At 48.2% G+C, this 20,577-nt stretch overlaps 8 protein-coding genes across 8 annotated transcripts; 2 read left to right on the top strand and 6 right to left on the bottom strand.

The window, feature by feature from the left end:
- Nucleotides 1-955: 955 nt before the first annotated feature.
- J7337_005871 (uncharacterized protein) lies at nt 956-2,073 on the top strand (the record flags this gene model as incomplete). Its single annotated transcript, XM_044823543.1, has 4 exons — nt 956-977; nt 1,034-1,055; nt 1,114-1,609; nt 1,660-2,073. 4 exons carry the CDS (start codon nt 956-958, stop codon nt 2,071-2,073), a joined length of 954 nt encoding a protein of 317 aa, XP_044682034.1.
- Nucleotides 2,074-2,465: 392 nt separating this feature from the next.
- On the bottom strand, nt 2,466-2,814 carry J7337_005870 (uncharacterized protein; the record flags this gene model as incomplete). The annotated part of the gene is made up of 3 exons (XM_044823542.1): nt 2,466-2,541; nt 2,589-2,649; nt 2,697-2,814. 3 exons carry the CDS (start codon nt 2,812-2,814, stop codon nt 2,466-2,468), a joined length of 255 nt encoding a protein of 84 aa, XP_044682033.1.
- A 3,618-nt stretch (nt 2,815-6,432) lies between these two features.
- J7337_005869 (uncharacterized protein) lies at nt 6,433-7,202 on the bottom strand (the record flags this gene model as incomplete). The annotated part of the gene is made up of 4 exons (XM_044823541.1): nt 6,433-6,561; nt 6,613-6,778; nt 6,836-7,073; nt 7,193-7,202. 4 exons carry the CDS (start codon nt 7,200-7,202, stop codon nt 6,433-6,435), a joined length of 543 nt encoding a protein of 180 aa, XP_044682032.1.
- Nucleotides 7,203-10,646: 3,444 nt separating this feature from the next.
- On the bottom strand, nt 10,647-11,414 carry J7337_005868 (uncharacterized protein; the record flags this gene model as incomplete). Its single annotated transcript, XM_044823540.1, has 3 exons — nt 10,647-11,033; nt 11,090-11,302; nt 11,355-11,414. The coding sequence occupies 3 exons, from the start codon at nt 11,412-11,414 to the stop codon at nt 10,647-10,649; spliced, it is 660 nt and encodes a 219-aa protein (XP_044682031.1).
- Nucleotides 11,415-12,548: 1,134 nt separating this feature from the next.
- On the top strand, nt 12,549-13,733 carry J7337_005867 (uncharacterized protein; the record flags this gene model as incomplete). The annotated part of the gene is made up of 1 exon (XM_044823539.1): nt 12,549-13,733. One exon carries the CDS (start codon nt 12,549-12,551, stop codon nt 13,731-13,733), a length of 1,185 nt encoding a protein of 394 aa, XP_044682030.1.
- A 206-nt stretch (nt 13,734-13,939) lies between these two features.
- On the bottom strand, nt 13,940-14,905 carry J7337_005866 (uncharacterized protein; the record flags this gene model as incomplete). Its single annotated transcript, XM_044823538.1, has 2 exons — nt 13,940-14,374; nt 14,420-14,905. The coding sequence occupies 2 exons, from the start codon at nt 14,903-14,905 to the stop codon at nt 13,940-13,942; spliced, it is 921 nt and encodes a 306-aa protein (XP_044682029.1).
- A 512-nt stretch (nt 14,906-15,417) lies between these two features.
- Nucleotides 15,418-15,749, bottom strand: J7337_005865 (uncharacterized protein; the record flags this gene model as incomplete). Its single annotated transcript, XM_044823537.1, has 2 exons — nt 15,418-15,600; nt 15,651-15,749. 2 exons carry the CDS (start codon nt 15,747-15,749, stop codon nt 15,418-15,420), a joined length of 282 nt encoding a protein of 93 aa, XP_044682028.1.
- A 1,090-nt stretch (nt 15,750-16,839) lies between these two features.
- Nucleotides 16,840-18,198, bottom strand: J7337_005864 (uncharacterized protein; the record flags this gene model as incomplete). The annotated part of the gene is made up of 1 exon (XM_044823536.1): nt 16,840-18,198. The coding sequence occupies one exon, from the start codon at nt 18,196-18,198 to the stop codon at nt 16,840-16,842; it is 1,359 nt and encodes a 452-aa protein (XP_044682027.1).
- Nucleotides 18,199-20,577: the final 2,379 nt, after the last annotated feature.

Raw genomic sequence — 20,577 nt, 5'->3', positions numbered from 1 at the left:
GATGCAGGCAAGGGGTGCCTTTCTTTGCTTTTGACATTGTGCAACAACTCACAGCTGGTGCACTCGGATATACAACTTGGTGTCGATATGCGATCGTGATTCCGTGGACATACACTTGCTGATCAGTAGACGGCTACTGCACTTGCAGCTGCTCTAACATCAGACTCCCGTCACTTCCTTCAACATAACGCCCACTTTCCTATAGCTGTGTTACAACGGCCCGGCCACGCGAGAATGACAAGTTGACCTGACCGAAAATGACTGGGTCAATCATATCATCTGCCATGCCAGGAGCTGTTGTTGATGCAAATGCTGTATGCGGTGGGCAGGCGGTGGTGCTGAACGAGCTGCAGAGGCGGGTGATGGCATGGGCGAAACCACGATGAGCCTGTGCGACCGGTTACACAAGCCAAGCCCGTCGCACGAATGACGCCCTTTCTAGGCAATGTGAGTCTCGTAGTAACTTGGCGAGGTTCTGCTAGAAATTTCTGGCCTTTTCGGGCTTTCGGCTGAACTTGGTCTGCATGATCTTTGTGGTATGTACTTGCAAGTGTCCACATTGTGGCATAATAGTTCACAGACGCTGCCACGGGTCAAGCTGAAAGCACGAAGAGAACATCGTGGCAATATTCGGTGTGTTCTTTAGTGATTGAGAATCAATTTTGCTGTTGATGTTCATGTCAGAACCAGTTGTTCAAATTGGGAATGGAAGGAGGATGCGACGTTCCGATCTAGGTATGAGGGAAGTCTAGTACCGTTTAAATGCATAGCTTGGTTGTTGCATATCGTCTCCATGCGCGTCGTTCTTCGCGGTGGAGAGGAAGCCTTGGAGTAGGGAATTAGAGCTTGGGATCTTAATGAATCCTTGGTTTCTCGAACTTCCTCGACAAAAAAGTCCTGGGATAATTATCAAGACCATGAGCTGAGCTTACGCGACTGATTTTCCGCCTTCAAAATGTCTGTTATTCTCTGCACAGGTAAATGCGACTCTTCTATCACCAAATCCTCCAGCACAAGCTAACCCACCTTGCAGCTGGCTATGACCACACTATCAGGTGCGATCCGATGCACTTCTCGACTGGTAATCGCAAATGGCTGACATGCAGCTTCTAGATTCTGGGAGGCCTTGTCGGGTATCTGTTCACGCACGATTCAACACCCTGACTCCCAGGTGAACCGTCTCTGCATCTCCCCCGACAAGCGATACCTTGCCGCTGCTGGCCATCATACCGTCAAACTGTACGACATTAAGTCTACGAATCCTAACCCATTGTTGACATTCGAGGGCCACACCGGGAATATCACAGGTGTCGCGTTTCACTGTGAAGGGAAATGGATGGTAACTAGCTCCGAGGACGGGACCGTCAAGATCTGGGAGACACGGACCGGATCGATCCAGCGAAGCTACAACCATGGCTGTCCAGCCAACGACGTGGTGATTCACCCCAACCAGGGTGAGATCATCAGCTGCGATAGGTCTGGAAGTGTCAGGGTGTGGGATCTGGCTGAGAACAACTGTTCCCATGAGCTCATCCCGGAAGAGGACGTCTCAGTCTCCAGCGTTACTGTCGCTAGTGATGGGTCCTTGCTATGCGCTGCGAACAATGCTGTAAGCAACAATCAGAGGTGCTGAAAATCAATCTCTAACTATCTCGCTAGGGCAACGTATTCGTGTGGAATCTTATTCAGAGCTTTGATCGCACACAATTAGTTCCAGTAACGCACTTCAATGCTCACAAGGAATACATCACCCGTATTCTTCTATCCCCAGACGTCAAGAAACTCGCCACTTGTAGTGCAGACCACACAGCCAAGATCTGGGAGGTGAAGAACATCGAACCAAGCACAGACCTGGAACCTAAGCCGTATCCTTTAGAAGCCACTCTTACCGGGCACCAGCGCTGGGTCTGGGATTGTGCCTTCAGTGCCGATTCTGCATACCTGGTCACTGCTTGCTCCGATCACTATGCGAGATTGTGGGAATTGCATAGCCAGCAGATTATCCGACAATACAACGGACATCACAGAGGGGCTGTCTGCGTTGCCTTGAACGATTATTCAGAAACACGGTAAGGGGTTATATGGAGCACGGTATATCACTAGATTCATGCCAGATTGGCGGGAGAATGGCGTTGGTACGATATTTTCATCAAGGTTCGGATATTACTGTTTGAGAATTGGAGCTTCGATACGGACATGTGCCCTAGATAGTAAAATGCATCCATTTGTCAACAGAAATCACATTGTAAGTCCATAAAGCATGACATCAAGTATGTGGCACTGGCGAGGCAAGAATGCTGGCCAAGTCGGATATGGAATGATTAAACAGATCTTAAAAAGGGGTCTAATCTGTTGACAATTTAGATTGTTCATATTGAAGTTATACCGCTGGTGAAATCTAGGGCCTTCCAAGCATTTGTGTAGGTGTCAATATCGCTAGCTAGAAATGGGCAACCTCAGAGATTTTAGAAGTCCTCCTTAGCAAGGCGCTCCTGGGCATTCCGCTTGGCCTCTTCGGAGACATTGGGGTTGTTCAGGGTACTATTGCTATCAGCCGGTAGTCAAGTCTAAGAGACGTTGAAACTTACGCCTTGAGACCACCAGCAACATTGCCAGGGTTCTTCTCCTTATTGTTCTCAGCGCCAGTGACTGTAAGGTGTCAGAATAGGACTTATAATGGGACGCATGGAGCTTACCGTCACCACCGTTGAACTCGTTCTCGAGAACCTGACGGGAGTTCTCCTTGGCCTCCTCGGAGGTGCTGGGGTTGTTGATAGTAGCCTTGTGGCCGCCGGCAACCTGAGCATCAGTCATTTTGAAGGAAGTGTGTGGTGAGATTGGTAAAGAATAATAGATCTTGCGGTAGCTATTGCTTGAGAAGTGTTGATGTGTTGATGAGAACTGGTGAGTTGGTAGCGGACAACAGGACCTTCTTATACCTGTTTCTCAGTCATTGTTTGACCTCTCATCGCCGATCCCAGAGTTAAAGTCAACTTGAAAACATCAAAGTTAATTTCATTGACGCAACTGATGAGCCGGGGTATTATCCAGCCTCCTCTTACTACGACATTGCTGTCGGCAAGCTGCTTTCTCACAAGGAAGCTTGCATATTGGCCTAGTACCTGGCGGGATTGTTTGCTTCTGTTGAGGAATAATGCGGATACGGCTTGTTGCATGGTGACGTGTAGGTTGCCCCTGAGCAAGTGTCTCGTCACGGACAAACGCTCGATCATGGTGTTCAAGCGTGATTAGTGACATTCCGGCATAAGATCTCAATTGGGGACATCATAGGGAAAGCCTGTAGGTATGTTATTGGGTCGATCGTTTGTATAGTCCGATCTTGTTTGATGGTCTTCTTATAGATCATCCACGATTATGCAATAGAAAGTGTTAAGTCTAGATCAATACTATTGTAGACGAAGTTCGAAAGGGCAAGTTGTTGGTTGAGATCAACAACAACACCACAACTATAACGTTCATAGGCAAAGCTGCCATGACGCATAATTCATATCTGTGAGGCGCTCATCGCTGATTTCAACAAGAATTCCATAAAATCGCGGCCATTGGCCTAAGTGAGGACTCCAAAGCAAACAAAGATGAACAGACGGTCTGTGCCAGTTAATGAATCATGGACGTGGATAATGACATCAGAGCGTGTTGCAAATATAGGACCGATCACGAGCAATGCGCGAGATCCCGTGAAATACTGGAGAATGAGAGCGACATGCCAGGAAGTGAGAGAAAAATGAGAAAAGGGAGTTGGCTATTCGATGTTTGAATTTGCTCCAAGCTTGGTTCACGGTGATTGGATTAACTGATAGATTTTGACTGGCAGTGCACTGAATCTCTACCAAACTTGAACTCTGAAAGCATTGGCGAGGAACAACTTTGAATAGAAACATGCCTAAGATTCATGAATCCAATTGCAATCCGATAATGCCCTGTAAGCAAGATCAACTTAACTGATATATCAATTCTGTCATTTGTCCTGTGGTTGGTCAAGGGTAGGTTGATCGTCAGAAACTCTGCATGATCGGCAAGCTGAGACGTTGGGTATGATTCGGACAATTCCGAAGTAAACATATCGAAGAGTGTCTGTATGAATAAGAAATTTCAACCGGCGCTGGCCGACTTATCTGCATATGCGGTCAAACTGATGCCGACGTACAGATTGACGATCACTTAATCCTGTCTTGCGTGTCGTTGAGCTTGATAATAGTCCCGAGATCGAAAAGCCAATCACGGAGCGTACCAGCTTTCTAGGTCGATCCGAAACTTAGACGAAACCACTGCAAAGACACTAACTGGCTCTAGCATATAGCTGATCCGTCCTCGTGGGACAGCGAGACATGTTATGTCGATCCATCTGGATATGACAAGTGGCTCATCGGCGTGTCCGCGGTAAAAGGAGCGAATCAAACTCAATGGTCCTCCATTGAGCGGCTCTTGGCAGTGCGTCTATCAATATCCCTCATCGTCGGAACTGGGTCTCTCCCTACAGGGTCTATGTTGATCACAAGGAGGTAGGGAGGCCAACCACGGGCCTCATGTCCAACATCCCGATGACGCCGCATCAGAACTTTAAGTTCCCATGTCCAGCTGAACAGGGATCATCGCCAAGAATCTCCGAGTGGCCGGGACGAGATGTGGGCTACTCCTAGCAAGCGGTGACAGCATCTCGCACCAAGAAGAATAAGCGATGTGTCTGTGTGAGAAAAAGATGTCCATGATGGATGGTCGGGTCGCTTGTCAGCGCGGGAATGCGGCTAAAAGCACTGACCATGCGGGGAGCCAGAAAGCGCCACACTAGCTAACCCAAGCCCCCTAGAACCCAACAACAGCCCCCTGTAAGGATAGCGTCCTTAGTGGACAGAATTTCCCTAGGGCGAGGCTGAGTTCACGACCCGCCAGCCACGTTGACGCCTTAACCTCCAGTAATATTTTTAGAACGCACTTCTCCTGCGAGATTCTGCCCGTGGTTCAATCTCAACCTCCACACAACCATCACAGCCCGACGACTAATAGGCCTCGTGGACTAGTATCAGCCCTTTCTTGACGAGCGCACGAGCCTCATGTTCCCTGGTCTACGTTCACACCTCTCCTTGATCCCTTGACATTGAAAATCTAGAACGCAGGGGAAGCTTGCGTTGCATCATCATCACCATCATGGCATCTGCAGACGAGAAGCCACCAGTCTTCAATTACATCCTCAGCTTCGTTCTTGTCGGCCTCGCGTGGGGCTTCACAACCCCTTTCATCCGTCGTGCCGCTCAATCACATAATCCACCTACGCATCCGGTGCTCGAGAGCCCATCAGTTCAATCTAGCTGGCTGAAGTCAAAGTTATACGGAGCTTTCTTTGCGGTCATTGACCTTTTGAAGAATCCTCGTTACGCAATCCCATTGGTTCTTAATCTTACGGGAAGCATCTGGTTCTTCTTGCTTATTGGACAGGCTGGTAAGTTGTGCTTTCTTAACTCGCCTGTCAAAGGTTGTCAGGGGGTGTCGATCGCGGATAGTCTAGTGAATCTTTGCCACGCCGAGGTGTTAGTTACTAATGACGACAATCAGAATTGAGCTTGACCGTGCCCATTGTAAACACTTTGGCGTTCCTCTTTACCGTCCTGGGTGATTGGTACGTTGATGGTAAAGTGATCAGTAAAGGTGAGTTTGTGTTCTTCCATAGCTCTTTGTGTATTGACCATTTTAGATACTGCGGTTGGAATGGCTCTTATGTTGGTTGGAATTGGTTTGTGTGTTCAGAGCAAGCGTTGATAGACTAGATTACATGCAATTGAACATCAATGATTTTGTATTCAATAAATGCTTCGTTCGGATTGGTTACCAAACAATGGGAGCAACATGTATGGGAGACTCCACTTCGGAAGGACTTATTTGGTGAAATATAAACCACAATCATGGGTGAGGCATATAAGTCATGAAGTGAAGAGAAAATCATTAAAGAATGCAGGAGAAGAGGCAGAGTAAATAGTTATGTTATTGTTCTGCTCCAGGCAGTTCATGGAGCCCAGCCCCGTTCTCCTAATCAAGGTCCTACAAGACCCAGGAGATGCTCTCCATCTATCTCAAAGTGTGCCCAAGCAACATAAATCTGTATCGTTTACATCCAGTAAAACAAACCATGACTCATCAAGTCATGAAGAAGATATAACAAACATGTTTATCCTTTGCAAAAATCACAACCCCAAACCTCAACTCTCCCCCTTAAATATCCGGTCGTCAAGGGTATTCGTTAAAGAATCGTATGCGTCAAAGAAGTAATAGGAAGAAAGTTTTCATGATTAGCGTAGACGTCGTTCGCTTGCTTTTGGTTCTCTTCGTTTCGTCCCTCGTTCATCACAACCGTTGGTCCTGGGGGTATCTTAGATCGTACGTGGTGGCTTCGTCGTTCCTGGTTCCCTGGCGTATCGTTCACCGGCGTGCTCGGAGCCAGCGGAGCACGCTTCGGAGACTGGGATCTTCTGCCGTCCAGCGGCCCATTCCTTCATCCGAGGCCTTGAGCTCGGCGTAGATTACTTCGTCGGCGATGGCTGAGAGCTCCTGTAGCAAGAGTTAGTCTGGGATGGCTTAGAGCATTGGAGGTTATCGTACCGCTCGCAGTTGACGATCGCATGCTCGAAGTTGAGACTGGTTGCTCGAGTTTGGTACGCCGCCCTGCAGCACCTGTTTTCTGTATTCAACCCATCGTTGAGCCGCCGCTTGTCGAAGGTAAATCTTCTGTCCCTCGTGCCGTCTCGCGTACGCGTCCAGGAGAACCCTTTGAGGTGTTAGTGATCTTGTCCCGAGTCCCTGTCTAGCAAACTTGATGACCTACTGTTTAAGCTCGGCCTTCACCTGCTCTTGCTCTCCACCAGGGGGAGTTGGCACGCTGGTGTCTGCACCACATTCCAGAATGTGTTGCCCATCCAGCGCACATTGTCGAAGGGCAGCCCATCCTTCGGTGTAATAGTCTGCAGTGTCCTCAGGGTCGACAGGAGCAGCAGCTATGTAGTATTGTAGTGTTCGGAAATCAGAGAGAACTTCAGCAACTCGCATTGTGCGGAACTCGTTTACTGTAGCAGATAACAAGTTCACGTGTCAGTGTCTCTGAGTCTTTAAGGGGGGCTGTGGTGATGCAAAGATGCCAATTGACCACTGTAGATAGTTGCTAAGCTGGCCAGGTATAACTTACATCCGTCCATTGTTTCTTAGCGTTTAGTTGGAATTGATTTAGAAAGGTCAAGGTGTTAAGACTCGCTGGGACACGAAGACAACAAGGCCAAAATGGAAGACGAGTTAGGAAATAGACTCGGGATATAATCGAACCAAAGCAAAATTGATTTGAATCGTAAAATAGTCGGTGATGAAAAAGTTGACGAAAATGGTAGGTAAGGAAATATTATAAGAGCTTTGTCATGTCGATCACTTGGTAATAGTTGAGAGAAGCCGGTTCTTCAATGCTTGCTTGATTGATTGACTGAACAATCGAAACAAGCAGCAGAACCGGGCATCCTTTTTGTATTGTATTATCGTGATGGTTGTCGAAGGCCTCCCAGATACTCCATCGAGAAGCTAGAAACAGACACAGACAACAAGAAGAGTTCCAAAGAAGCTCTTGCTCCAGAAAAGTCTCCATCTAGTCTAACTTGAGTCTACAGCTCGACCTAAGCTTGCCAAAGGCATGCCATGCTCCACCAACGGGAAGCGAACGGCTACTAGGTCCAAGGGGGGATACCACCCGACATCAAGCACCCCCTCCTCTCTTCCCAGTCGAAGAGCCCCTACGACACACATGAGAGGCTCGGCAATTAAAGCCAGCCTTCTGAGACAGAATCCTGGGCCACCAGTGAGAGAGTCGAGATGTGCCTCCACTCAGGACGACCATTTGCAAGCGCATGTTCAAGTGCAAGCTCAAAAACATCGACGACCCCGGACCAGCTGGTGGCAAACCATCATACTATCGAATGGAACCCAAGCACAAGGCCAAAGCCTTACCCTCAGCCCTACTCCATACCCTGTCCTGCCCCTGGATATATGCAGAGTACTGCAGGGCCCGGAGAGTAAAGAGCCCCATGTAGGCAGGTACTGTAGTGTAGTGTAGTGTGTATGTGTGTGGCACGTCATGAGCATGGCATGGCATGGCATGGTATGGTGTTGAGGGTGAGGATGAAATCAATGGGGGTGTGTCCAGCCACACCCGGTTTTTCTCTCCCAATAGGGTCGAGCATCCGTGATGTTCTGCTTGAGAGGCGTCAAAGAGGCGTTTCTCTTTCTTCTCGGCTCGGTTTGTAGTTTAAGCACGATACCGTATTCCGTCTTTAGACAGAGCGGCGTGGGTCAAGACTCAAGCCATTGCGAACTTCACATATCTTCAGTTTTCCGACGGACCAAAACATCCTAAAAAGCATGCCCGAGCAAAACAAAAGTAAAAATACACCGGGTATGTTAACGTTATACGCTAGGAACCGTGCGTGCAGTCACTTTTCCTGCAGGGGTGGGTGTGGTTGTCAGAAACAAGTCTCCGCAGAGAGAGATGCTAAGCTTGGGATACTGTGCAATACCTGCCCTTGCGTGTAGAGCAAAGACACGGTCAAAGTATTTGATGGTTAATTAGTTGTGAGAGAAAAAAAGATGTGTAGGTTGTTGAATAGCGCAGGTGGATGTGGTGGGTTGGCGCCGCTCAGCTACCTGGCTACCCATGAGCCACTCACTAGTTGTTCCCGAATAGGAAACGCCCTGTAGCTCTATCGGGGCAGCGAGGCCAATAGGCGCGCGGATGAAGCTTTCACAACTGTCCGGGGCGAGCTGGAAGGCCGTAAAGGGTCAAGCCTATCTACACGAGGCCGTCTGAAAAGTGAATGCAACCCTACAAGACATGGGCATGACGCGACGCAAGACAAAGTCAAAAGGCTGAGTCAATGGCGGTGATTCCGATATGAGGAGTTATCGAAATAATGATTCATGTTGTTCACCCGGGTGATTGACGACTCTTGTCACCGACTTCCAGGTTTGATACACAATGTAATGCTAGATTACCTACCTAGATGGTTGACATGGGGGGTAGGTAAGATAGTCCATGGGTGTCAAGTCAGATCTGAGACCAGCCCAGGGCCTGCTGCATCTATCACACTTAACTCAGCACCTAGCTTGCTTACTTGGCTTGTCAATTCCAGCTCGTCCAGGTTCATTTCAACAAGGCATATCGCAGATATTGCAAAACATTGGGCTCTCCTCGAAACCATGAGGCACAGAATCGTCAGATGACCGTATCTTCACTCACTCACTATCAAGCATCCATAATCCAAAGAACTGTTCCTGGTCCATGCCGTGGCGTCATGTCCTCTATCTATTCTCTGCATGGACGCCGTTTGAGGCCGCTCACATTCTCTCCCCCAACCAAACGTCATTCCTCTTGTTCTCCAACCGTTATTGACTTGTCCAAACTAAAGAAAGCCCAAACTAGTGCTACTACGAACTCTCTACCATTTGCCTTCTCAACGTTCGCCTCCCATCCCATACCATCCTCAACACGAACTCCTCCGTCTCGGTTACTTTCTATCGCTCCCGCTCCCGCTCCCGCGCCTTGGTTCTGTAAACAACTTACATCAGAACTTGATCCCGTTTTTGGATTGGCCGTGGCTTGCTTTCTTTCAGCGCCCCTGGGAGGCTCAAATCGGCGCTTACTCTGGGTAGCCAGCCATCAACTCCAAGGAGCCTCCCAGTAAACCAGGGCCCCCTGTAAGGACGTAGTAGTAGATCCGATCGACCAGATGGATGGCTTTCACTTTCAGAATTCAGATCATATTCCACAAGCCTTGTCGACAAGCTTGTCCATGCCAGGAGAAACATTCATTGCCAGCCACTTGCTTTCTCCAAATCTGTGCATTGACATATTTGACCCCATATGATTATCACTTCCAAGGATGTGATGAAGGTACTAGCATAGTTCGGGATAGCTCTGTTTGCATATTCATTCAAACTTGGAAATCATACTTGAAATCACTCGTCCAGAAGCCTCTTTTGTCATTCATGTTCTAGATTCTCGTATGACTTAGAGATCAATACCAATTGAGCTTGTTTTGGAGAAAGTAAATGACACAAGGTATGCGCATTGACCAAAATTAGAACAAACCACGCTAGAACAAACTTGCACCAAATCGAACTGTCTTCGCTGCGAGGCTTGCGCCTTTGTTCATGTCTGAAATAGATCCACTATTGAGAAATATTGGTTTTCTCAACTCTCAAACCTGCACTACACGCATCCCTGACCCACTAACTAGCATATCTTGGGCCCATCGTAGGCTCCTAGCAACTTGGCGCGAGGCATACTCGTCCTCAATTGGGTCATCAGGCGCGACTGTTGTCATTTGCTCAATTGAAAAGTCTCATCAATTTCTATTGCACATGGTCAGGACGGCTAGTGACACACTGGCGAGGACCCACGCCCACGACGGCATCCGGTTCTCTGATCTTGATAATCCACCCCCCTGCATTGGCATTGCATGGCCCACGTTCCTGGGAGCAGAACGTCGTCCCTGCAGCCCGCGAATCAGGGCTATCATTCCTCGCGACACAGTGCACCGACCTTCTACTATGGCCAGCCGACTATGTTTCAACCCATGTTCCATATCATTCTCTCCACTTGCTCAGTCCTTCTCTGCGATAGCTTGTAACCTGTCGTCAATCTCGTCCTCAGTCAATGTTCGGAATCCCGAGTAGGTTCCCTCTTCACCGTCAGGTCGAGGCCCACCTACGATACCGATCTCGATCTCTCCCTTCTTGAAATCCATGCTCAGAACTGTGCTCAGTGTTGTGATGGCCAGCTCAACAACCTCTTCCCAAGATCCCTCCGCATGCTCCTTGTTACGGAGCTTCTTCTCAAGGTGGTTCAGCGCCTCCTGTTGCTTCGGGCCTGCCGCAGTTCCCTTGTAACCGATGTAGTATCCAGCAGGGTCGCACTTGAACAGCTGGGGGCCATATTCGGAGTCGAGCGAAATCAGAGTGGTCGCAACGCCGTAAGGTCGCATGTAAGCCTGGGGTAGAGTCAGTATATGATTGGTCGCAATTTTGAGGATGAGAATATGCTTACTCGTTGAGTGTAGACTTGGCTGATGTTGGCAAGACGCTTGGCTAGTGCATCAGCTGGCATCTCATACCCATACTTGTATCGAAATTCTGCTGCTTCGCCCTGAGCCCTTTGAGCGAAAGCCCGGGCATCTGCGATGGATCCTGTGATGACGCAGCCGACCGAGGGAGAGAGCTGGAAGATGTGGGTGACAGAGGCGGGGTCCATAAGCTTGTCCTATTGTCTTCATCAGTGCTGACCATGAGATTGTCCAACATCATCAACGTACGGGGACCTTCTTCTGAGACAGAACAACGGCACAGTCCTTGCCTCTCACTCCGACGGACATAATGTTGGCAGCCGTAATCGCTTTGAAGGCATACTCTGAATTCATGTCAGCCCTGAATCATGTATCAATCAACGTCATCGGCCAAAGAAATCGTAGGGTTCGGTGCTCTTGACGCTCGGGATTCGCATACCAACTTGGTACAGCCGGCCATTGTCAGCGAAGATGGTAATGTGTCGATCGTATGCGCCGGCTGTTCATTGTGTGTTAGCAAGGATGCCATAAACCGTATTGATGCAGCATAACATACCCGACATTGTGGAGGATTTGTGTATTTAACGATTCAGAATCGGGTAGGTTTAGGGGACGAAGCTCGAGAAGAACTTGTTAAGTTCTCAATGAGGAGAGTTTGGGATGTTGATTGACGTTGCGGAGGTTGAGGGGAGCTATTGTGGGTTGAGATAGTCGACGCGTTAGCAGGAGCTTGCCTAGAGCATAGTGAGGCAACGGAGCTCAATGGGAAGGCTGAGTTGATGCCTCGCTGGCATTAGGTAATCCTCAGGCAGAATGTGGTAGGTGGCAGGGTGACACAAAAGATAGACACTATGATGTCTTCCCATAAGAGAAGCCTGGAGTTTGTTGGTCTGCCAAAAGCCAGTAGGTTCTCTCAAACTATGTAACAGGATTTATAAAACTAGAATATCTAACGTATTGTCCCTACAGAGAGGTCTGAGATGATAAAGTGATCGATCAGTCTCTGAAGCTCTTTCCATATAATATTGCCGTCCAAGCTCTCCATATTTCTTATCTTATCGTATCTCTAGATCCACTCATGATGATCCTCAGAAAAAAGTTGCTTGACAACCCAGGAGATCCGGCCCGCAACAACACGATATTGCATATCGGCCTTGCACTTGCACTGCGCTAAAAGGAACTTGCAGAATTGACAACTCAGAGTCCCCCTTTAGACTTTACGCTGCTGTTATTGGTCCTTTGAAAGTCAACAGAGAATCCGCCGCTCACCCAGCAGCTAGAAGAAAATTCAAGGACCCTGGCAACTACTACAGCAAATCTGAGGAAGTTGAAGAAAACACAAATCTCTGAATCTCAACTTTCTGAGAGTAGAAGTCCGTTCAAGTTCTGGTTGCTGTTTTTTTGTCCTCTCTTTCAAACGAACTGCACAAACATCATCTCACAATGTCTGGTCAAACTCCCGCTTGGAAGAAATTGGGCTTGAAGCTCAAGCAGCCATCGGATGCATCTGAGCCCAGCTTTGGGCACCCATCCAGCAGTACAAGCACAAGCATCCAGTCAAGTACAAAGAGAAAATACGACGCCCCGCCACCTTACAATTCCTCCCAGGTTGCTAAGCGACCACGTCAGGATGAAGCCACAACCAGTCGGAATGCACCAGGACAGTTAAAGAGGCAGAAGTCAGTCACCTTTGCCGATGCGCCATCCAACAACCACTCTGCCAGGACACCATCAAGGCCCATTAAACAGAGCAAGGCCAAGAGCAAAGGCCCCGCAAAGAAACCTCAGCCCCAGGTCCCTACTGATCTCAAGCCTGCGCTTGAATACTTGAGGCTCTGGAAGACAGCTCGCGATAGCTGGAAGTTCAACAAAAACCACCAATCAAACCTCATCAAGCACGTTTTCGATGCCGATGGAATCCCCGCCTCTGACATTGAAACCTTCTACGACTACATCCAAGACTTGAAGGGCTTTGTGAGGATGCGACTGCTGGAGAATGCTCGCGAGGTTAGGGATCAGGACCAATCGGACGGAGCAAAGGTGTTCCCTGAGGGAACCAAAAACCTTGAGGCTAATCAACAACGATATGAGGAGGCCCTTGCTAAAATTCTTGAAAACCACCCAGTGGGAACTAAGAGAAAGGGCTTCACCGAGGTTGATTACCTCTCGGACTCAGAAGAAGAGAGTGTCATCATTCGCCGACTTGTGAAGCGCATGAGAGCTGAGCTTGTCATTGATGAGCTTTCCGATGGCGAAGACACTGAGGCCAGCATCGCATCATCACAGACCATCACTGCAAGCGATAATAACGTCACATCAACTACAGATGCAGAGAAGACTGTGAAGACCGCCGACAGCGCTCCCGGAAAACGTCGACGAAAGCTCCGTGTGAATGTCGAAGACAGCGATTCCAGCAGTTCCGAGTCAGACTCGGACTCTGATTCAGATGGTGAATCCGACACCAGCAGCAGCGGGAGCTCGTCATCGTCCGAGGACGAATCTGAGAATGAGGCCCCGGCACGAGCTTATCGACAGCCCGGCGAGGAAGATTCAAGCGATTCCTCGTCATCCTCGGATGAGTCAAGCTCTGGCGACAGTTCGAGTGAGGATGATTCAGACTCTGAGTGAGGATTATGATACCCGTCTTTGACGACACAGGATTAGGACGAAGGGGGAGCCGGATAGACCGTAAAACCATGTTCGCAGACTAATTTTATCGACATACCTACGCATCATGTTTCAATGCATGTCTATGGCATACTTATTTGTGGACGGAAAAAGGGCTCTGATGAGCGTTGCAATAGTATATGTTATTTAGAGATTGTTGTACTCATTTAAGCATACAACTTGGTGAACCCCTCGTTTGGTGGTTGAAGCCAATTCTTATCATCATAGTCCCTATCTTGTCCTTCAATGATATGGAACGTGTAAATAATTCGTCCCTTCTGACTGGTATTCCTCTCGCTCTTATGTAAGAGGTTGCCGTGAATGAGTACTAGATCGCCAGCCTTGACTTCTCCAGGGACATACTCATGTGGTCCGTCTGGCGCTGCTTGTCCATCGCCTGCTGCTGCAGGGAACCTTGGACCGTCATTATCCACCATCTCTGTACCAACATTGCCTACCTTGCGAACGAGTCTTTTCTCAACGGGTGCCCAGAGATGTGAACCGGGCAGGAAACTTAGACAACCATTCTCGAGCGTGGCATCCTCAAGTGCGTACCAGAAACCAACAGCCGATGGCGGGTTGGTGTACAAGAAAGTGCTATCCTGGTGGACGTTAGTCAGTCATAAAACAGTATCAGCTTGACATACTTGGTGCGGAGGGACAGCGCCTCCTATTTCTGGTTGCTTGCAGATAACCATGCTCTGCAGACACCGAGGGTCTTTGAAGCCAAGGCTACGTGCCACAGCAGGTGGGCTGACCTTGCTCGTATCGTGGTCCAGAAGACGAGCAAACGGAGGGGATAGAGCGTGCAAATAATGCCCGATTTTGTTGACAGCACGAGCCTTGGGTTTGGTGAGTTTTCCATCATCATCAAAGGCGTCTTCCTCGAAGAAGAACCGCATCTTGTCGCCTGAAGTCAGGAAGTAGTCGTCACCAACATGGTCACGTTTCTCGCCGGTTGAGAAACGTGTGAGAGGGTGATCATCTAGGGAGAAATTCTCGAGAAGACTGTGAGTTTCGTCGAGTAGAGATTTGACAGTTGAGCTGGAGAGGGCACCAGGTAGAATGAGGTAGCCATCGCGATTGAAGGTTTCCAGCTGATCTGGTGAGAGTCCTGGGGTATCAGTAGTCATAGTGTCTTTGTTTCGAAGAGTTAAGTAGTGTTTGGGTATAACTTGAGGTGATTTGTCTTTATCTGAACCGAGGTTGTGTGAGATAAGTTCATGTAGATAAAGAGTCAAAGGTGGGGAGCAACATACCCCGCCTGCATCACCACATGCCTCATACGGCTGGACTAACTACAACGCACACAGCAGCTGTATCGCTTGAGAGAAGGATTGTAAGCTGGCTTGTTTGTAGACTTTGACAGTTCAGGGTCAACTACTGACGGACGCAGTTACTTGTAATGTATAGGTCATGGTCCTAGTCACTTCTAACAGGCGAAATAATCTATCGATTTACTAAATCTACGTATTTCAAGGTAGCTACAGCAGAGCTCCTTGTATTAGTCTAGATTAGCACCTTGAAATGTACCAGACATCCAACACCAGAGACTCTTTACTTAGAAACAAAACACCTGTCCATGAGAACATCAAACGAGAAAAGACGCAACCAACAAACCCAAGCATTAGTTATCCTAGACTTCCTAAGCATCGAGAGGGTCTGACAAAAAATCGTATCCCTCCTCCGGGGGAAGAAGGTATGCGGAGAAAGCAATACCAGTGGCAGTCAGAAGGCAAATAACTGCCCCGGTGGTGCTGAGATAGAACGACGTATCGAGCGACCATCCAGGAATATTAAACTGATCATCATGATCATAAAGATACGCCTAGCATAGATTAGTTTGCATTCAAATACTTCCGTAGCAGACCAACTCACCACAATAGAAATGGCCACAAACTCCATAACAGAAATAAAGGTCAACATGCCAGCGGCAAAAGGCCATCCAGTCTCGCGCTTGTATTTCCCACCACACATGATGACAACAAAAGTCACCAAACCGCCCAAACATAACAGAGTAGCAAATGATGCTAGAAACCCAACGGTCCTCCACATGGAGCAGAAGTATCGTTCACCTCCTTGGCAGAGATCCTTGGGAGGGAATGGTCGACAGTAGGGATCATCAAGCGTTGAACAGCTCTTGTGTAAGCCGATATGTCTCTCGACTATCTCGCCGGTGGCCGAAGTAACAGAGTATGTTACCCAGTTGGGGAGCCATATCGGGATTACTATCATGACCGTCGCTATTGTTTGTCAACTTGAGATGAACCAGAACCGGTCGCATACGTCATTGCGGCGCGTGCTGTGGACAGAAGGTCGGAAAACGTACCAGCTACAAAAGCCGCCAGGGCCGAAGTATATACTGAGACTCGCGTCATGGTGTATATTGCAGTCTATTATCGAGTATAAATGAATTAGATTGAGGTTGAGTGGTAGACAGAAGAAGAAGGAAATGTCGATGCCTTGTGGTGGCCTGCCTTGAAAACAGCCCAGTTCATGTGCCAGATAGGATAAGTGCTACAGCTTATGAGTGGTTGATGCCAAGTTTCATTAATGGGTTTGGCGGGGATCGAATTGTGGCTTAGTTTGCGATGCAACCAAAGATAAGCGACCAATAAAATATCACGATGCATACGTTGCAAGTTATTGAGAAGAACTGAACCATGTCTCATCCGAGAAACAAGCCTCAACATTCATTCATGCGACGGCTTTAAGCCTAAAACGCTAAACTCTTCCTATATACAAAACACTATTCTCATCTTTTGCGAGAAGTTTACGACACTCAGATCACCAAGCAAGCACGTGGCAAATAACTTTCAAGACGCTGTATTGATAGAGATGAAGGGCAAAGCAAACCCATCAGATATCGCCGCTTGAAAGAATGCGACAGAAAAGCACTTTAACACAATCATCCATTCGTCTATTCCGACAAGATCGTCAAAGACCGACCAAGAACGTATGCCCTTCTGGAAACCCTCCATGTAATAATCCCCCAGGTATAAAGTCTGCATCAAAACGCCTGCAAAACACCCAAACCTCGAATCCCAATGCAATGTAGTTAGCTGTCTTATTTCTTAGGAGGTTTCTTTGCAACTGGTCCCTGGTCGCTAAAGTCGGCGTCACTAAGACACTCAGCAACGACAGGGTTGTCAAAAATGTGCTTTTGTAGGTGCCCTCCAAAAAGAAGTCTCATCATGTCGATTCTGGAAGAGAGTGACCACGAATCGATCACGGCGACGTAGTTGCCGAGGCGGAGTTTGTGACGGTATCCAAATTCAATGACACCATCCTCATTGGGCTTGGAGGTTGGGCGCTTATCGCCCTTCTGAGGTGTATAGCCAGCTGACGAATATCCTGGTCCAACACCCTTCTCGAGTGAGGTGATGGCACTTATCAAGCTATCTCGAAGGTCTCGGCGATCCTTCTTTGAAACTGATTTGGAGCTCTGCTTGGCGAGCTCTGACATGCGACCTGTGAGTTTCTCTGGGTTGACGGGAAGATCCCAGGATTCTCCCGTCTCCTCCTCGTGGTTGCGCGCCGCTTCAAAAATGAGTGCAATACAGGCAGCGGCCTGAGCTTGAACACCAACATCGACGCTGTCAAGCTGTTCGTAAAACCCATCCAAAGCCATGGTGGCGGCATATGAAAAGTCGTCCACGTGGCTAGCAACAAAGGCCCAACCTCGAAGAGCAGCCGCAACAATGAATCCATTGTCATATGAGTCGATGTTGTCTCCATCAGACTCAACTATAGCATATAGGTAGTCGAGCAACTCGAGGGCCTCCGTCTCGCCACCGCCGCCATAAAGTACAGTAAAGCACAATGCGTAAATGCCAAAAGCCTTGCATTCCTCATCGTCGTCGTCGGCAATTATCTGCTTGAGAGTTCCTTCGGCATGCTCGTAAACATTGGCGTCCTCTGAGGAACTAAGAGTCAGAAGATATGCCTGGAGGTAAAGTAGTCGCTCTCTAGCTTCCATGCCGCGATTAGCGCCACGAATGAAAAGCTCTGCGAGTTCGTTGGCCGAATCATCAAGCCACTCGTGGGTGGCAGGGGCGAACCGATGTCGCAAAACCTTAATGTAGAGTTCCAGGAGTTGAGTTCGCGCATCGCTATTGTTGTGCTTGCGATCCTGAAGTTCTTCCATAAACTGCTTGGCGTCGAATGTGTTGGTGCCGTCTTCGTTGGTGCCGACTAGAGAGCTTCCGGAAGCAATGCTCATGGTATCGTCGTATTCGAAGTCATCTTCGCTCTCGTCAGAAGCAGCCCGGCTTGGGGTTGCGGAATGCGCGGGTGACGTAAGAAGCGAAGCGAAAGGAGAGCCTCGAGGAGTCAAACCAGCGGAAGCACGACCTGACTTGATTGCTTTCTTTGATGTAGTCTTTCCGTCGCCCTTGAGGGCCTTGACTCGAGCGTGGTTCATCATTTTGCCCAAGTCTTGGTTAAGTCCAAAAGTGGTGTTGTAAATGCGAATGTGCAAAAAGGGTGGAGGTTAATCGACGAGGAAAACTTGCAGAATTTGAATGTAAGCAAGTTTATAACGATCAAATGATCAAAAGCTGTGCAGCAAGTGATCCTCGTCTAGTTGAAAATTCTGTCACTTGGGTATAGTTTTGGGTCTGGGTCGACTGATGTGTGTGTAGTAGGCGGAGGTTCGTGTTACTTTATAGGCGTATCGAGGCATAAAGTCCATGAGGAAGTTCGCGTGACAATAGGAAGATTCGGAGATAGGTGTTAGCAAGATGGTTGCACCTGAATTTGAGCAAAGTAAGGAGAGAGAAGAGAAGGAAGTGGACGAACGGCGATAAATATTTGTTTAAAGCCAGTAAGAACCGGGTTGTGGCGTGGCACCAGGAGTATGAACAGCCCTGTGGACAGTGGAACAGTCTGAGTGGAACATGGATCAGGCGCCGCTGAGAAATTCCAGCACTGTTAGTGGCAAATCATTAGCCGTGAAGCTTAAAGTGCCTTGAATGTACGCAGGTGCAAGCCAACGGTTAAGGGGTTTGTGACTCAGAGGCTTGGATATCACTATAGAATGCATGCTAGATGCTTCTGGGTACTACTGTCATCTGGGGAATCTCATGCATTCTTGTCATTTAGTTCATGAGGTTCGAAGTATATACAGTATCACATGTTTGTTCCAATACTTCAAATGACAGCATAGTGGGTAACCTCCCCAGAAAAGGGACAAGGAATGTATGCTAACGTCCCACTCCCGCTTAGATATTCTCCACTTGAATGACCCTTGTCTCGGTCAGCGTCATCGATCATCTAACTCGCTTAGTCCCTTGCTGATATGTCTTAACCAGAGTGTTGTCTTGGTGCCTCAGTAATGTCGAATCACGCTTTGAGTTCAAACTTCTGAACATGATTTGGCAACTTAAGAATAACTTTGGGTATGAGAAGTGGTGTGATGAGAGAATCCAGCTAGGCGAGCTCCCTCCGCAGTCAAATGTGGTTAGGAAAAGCGAACGTGAAACCGAACAAACGAGAAGCCAACTGAAGAGCTTCGCGTGTGATGTGAGTAAGCGCCAATCACTTGAGATGCTGATACCCGTGTCAGTATTCATTGCCCGGTTGGGTTAGGCAGCACCGGCTTGTTGGCTTGAGTTAAACGGACAAGATCCCATAAACCGAGGCTTGACTGAGCTCGTGTGAGATAAAATAGTCAGGGCTATATATCTGAATATTCATCAGATAGAATTCATACTAATATAAACAAAGTATCAAAGACGAGAGAGATCCTGGTCAGAATGCATTGTGCAACTCCTGCTTCCTTGGCTGGCTGAACCACGTAGAGTCTACTGGTATGCGAACCATCCAAAGATGCCCTGGGGGCTTCTTGCCTGCCTCTCGTTTACGAGCACCTGGCAACTGAAGTCCTAGCTTCCCGCAAAAGTGCATTCGTACCCCTCACCATATTAGAAACACCCAATAATACGGCCCAGGCTTTCAAATTTATTGATGTTTTCTTCAGGAGGGTTGAAACAAAACCAAGCTGACATTTATGCGTTGGAAGCCAACTCACACCCGCCGTACCAACCACTCCTGATGGCGCTGGTGCCAATGAAAAGATTACCACCTGACGCCATGTTGCTATGTATTTATTTAGGAGTGAGTTAAAATGCTAGTCACTGTGCCAGCTCAACCACTTGCATGAACATGATACGAGTACCTTCATCACAATATTCGGGTACCGCCGGTTTGACTACTTGCAGATACCCGATAAAGAAAACAAACACTCACGGGTGAGGAGGATGGTCCCGAAATCAAGTAGTCTGAAGACCTAATAACATACACTATAAACATTTGACAGGGTCTCCGTTACTTAGGATGACGGCCCCAAGTTTTCTGGCCTCCTAGAATGATAAGGCCTTAGGGTCGAGTGCCCAAGCTGAAGGTGTCAGCAAAGCAGCGGGCAGTTTACACAGTTCAACATTGAACTCTTGCACTATTTATCATTTATCCATGACCTCTTCACTCAAGCCATCTTCCCCTCGGTCCGATTTTCCGCCTTTGGGCTGGGTTTTGTCCGATATACGAGCTTCTTCGGGGGCTGGTAGCTTTGCTTCGAGGAAAACAATAGTTGATTAAGTTGGTGAAGCCATGTTGCCCATATCACGACAGTCACTTCAATACTCAGGTCCAGGGTGTTTCGGCAGTGTACAGTGCGACCCACTTGAAACAGCTGCCGCCATTAACACCAACCTAAGAGCACTAGATCCAAGCTAGACCCTGAAACTGATAATACTGCCAACATCAGCTGTGATACCTTGTTCTTGCTGGAAGATACCCAAAGTGA

Source organism: Fusarium musae, chromosome 4, assembly GCF_019915245.1.
Source record: "Fusarium musae strain F31 chromosome 4, whole genome shotgun sequence".
NCBI lineage: Eukaryota > Fungi > Ascomycota > Sordariomycetes > Hypocreales > Nectriaceae > Fusarium > Fusarium musae.
The sequence above is the reverse complement of the archived record's forward strand: the minus strand, read 5'-3'. Positions and strand labels throughout refer to the sequence as shown.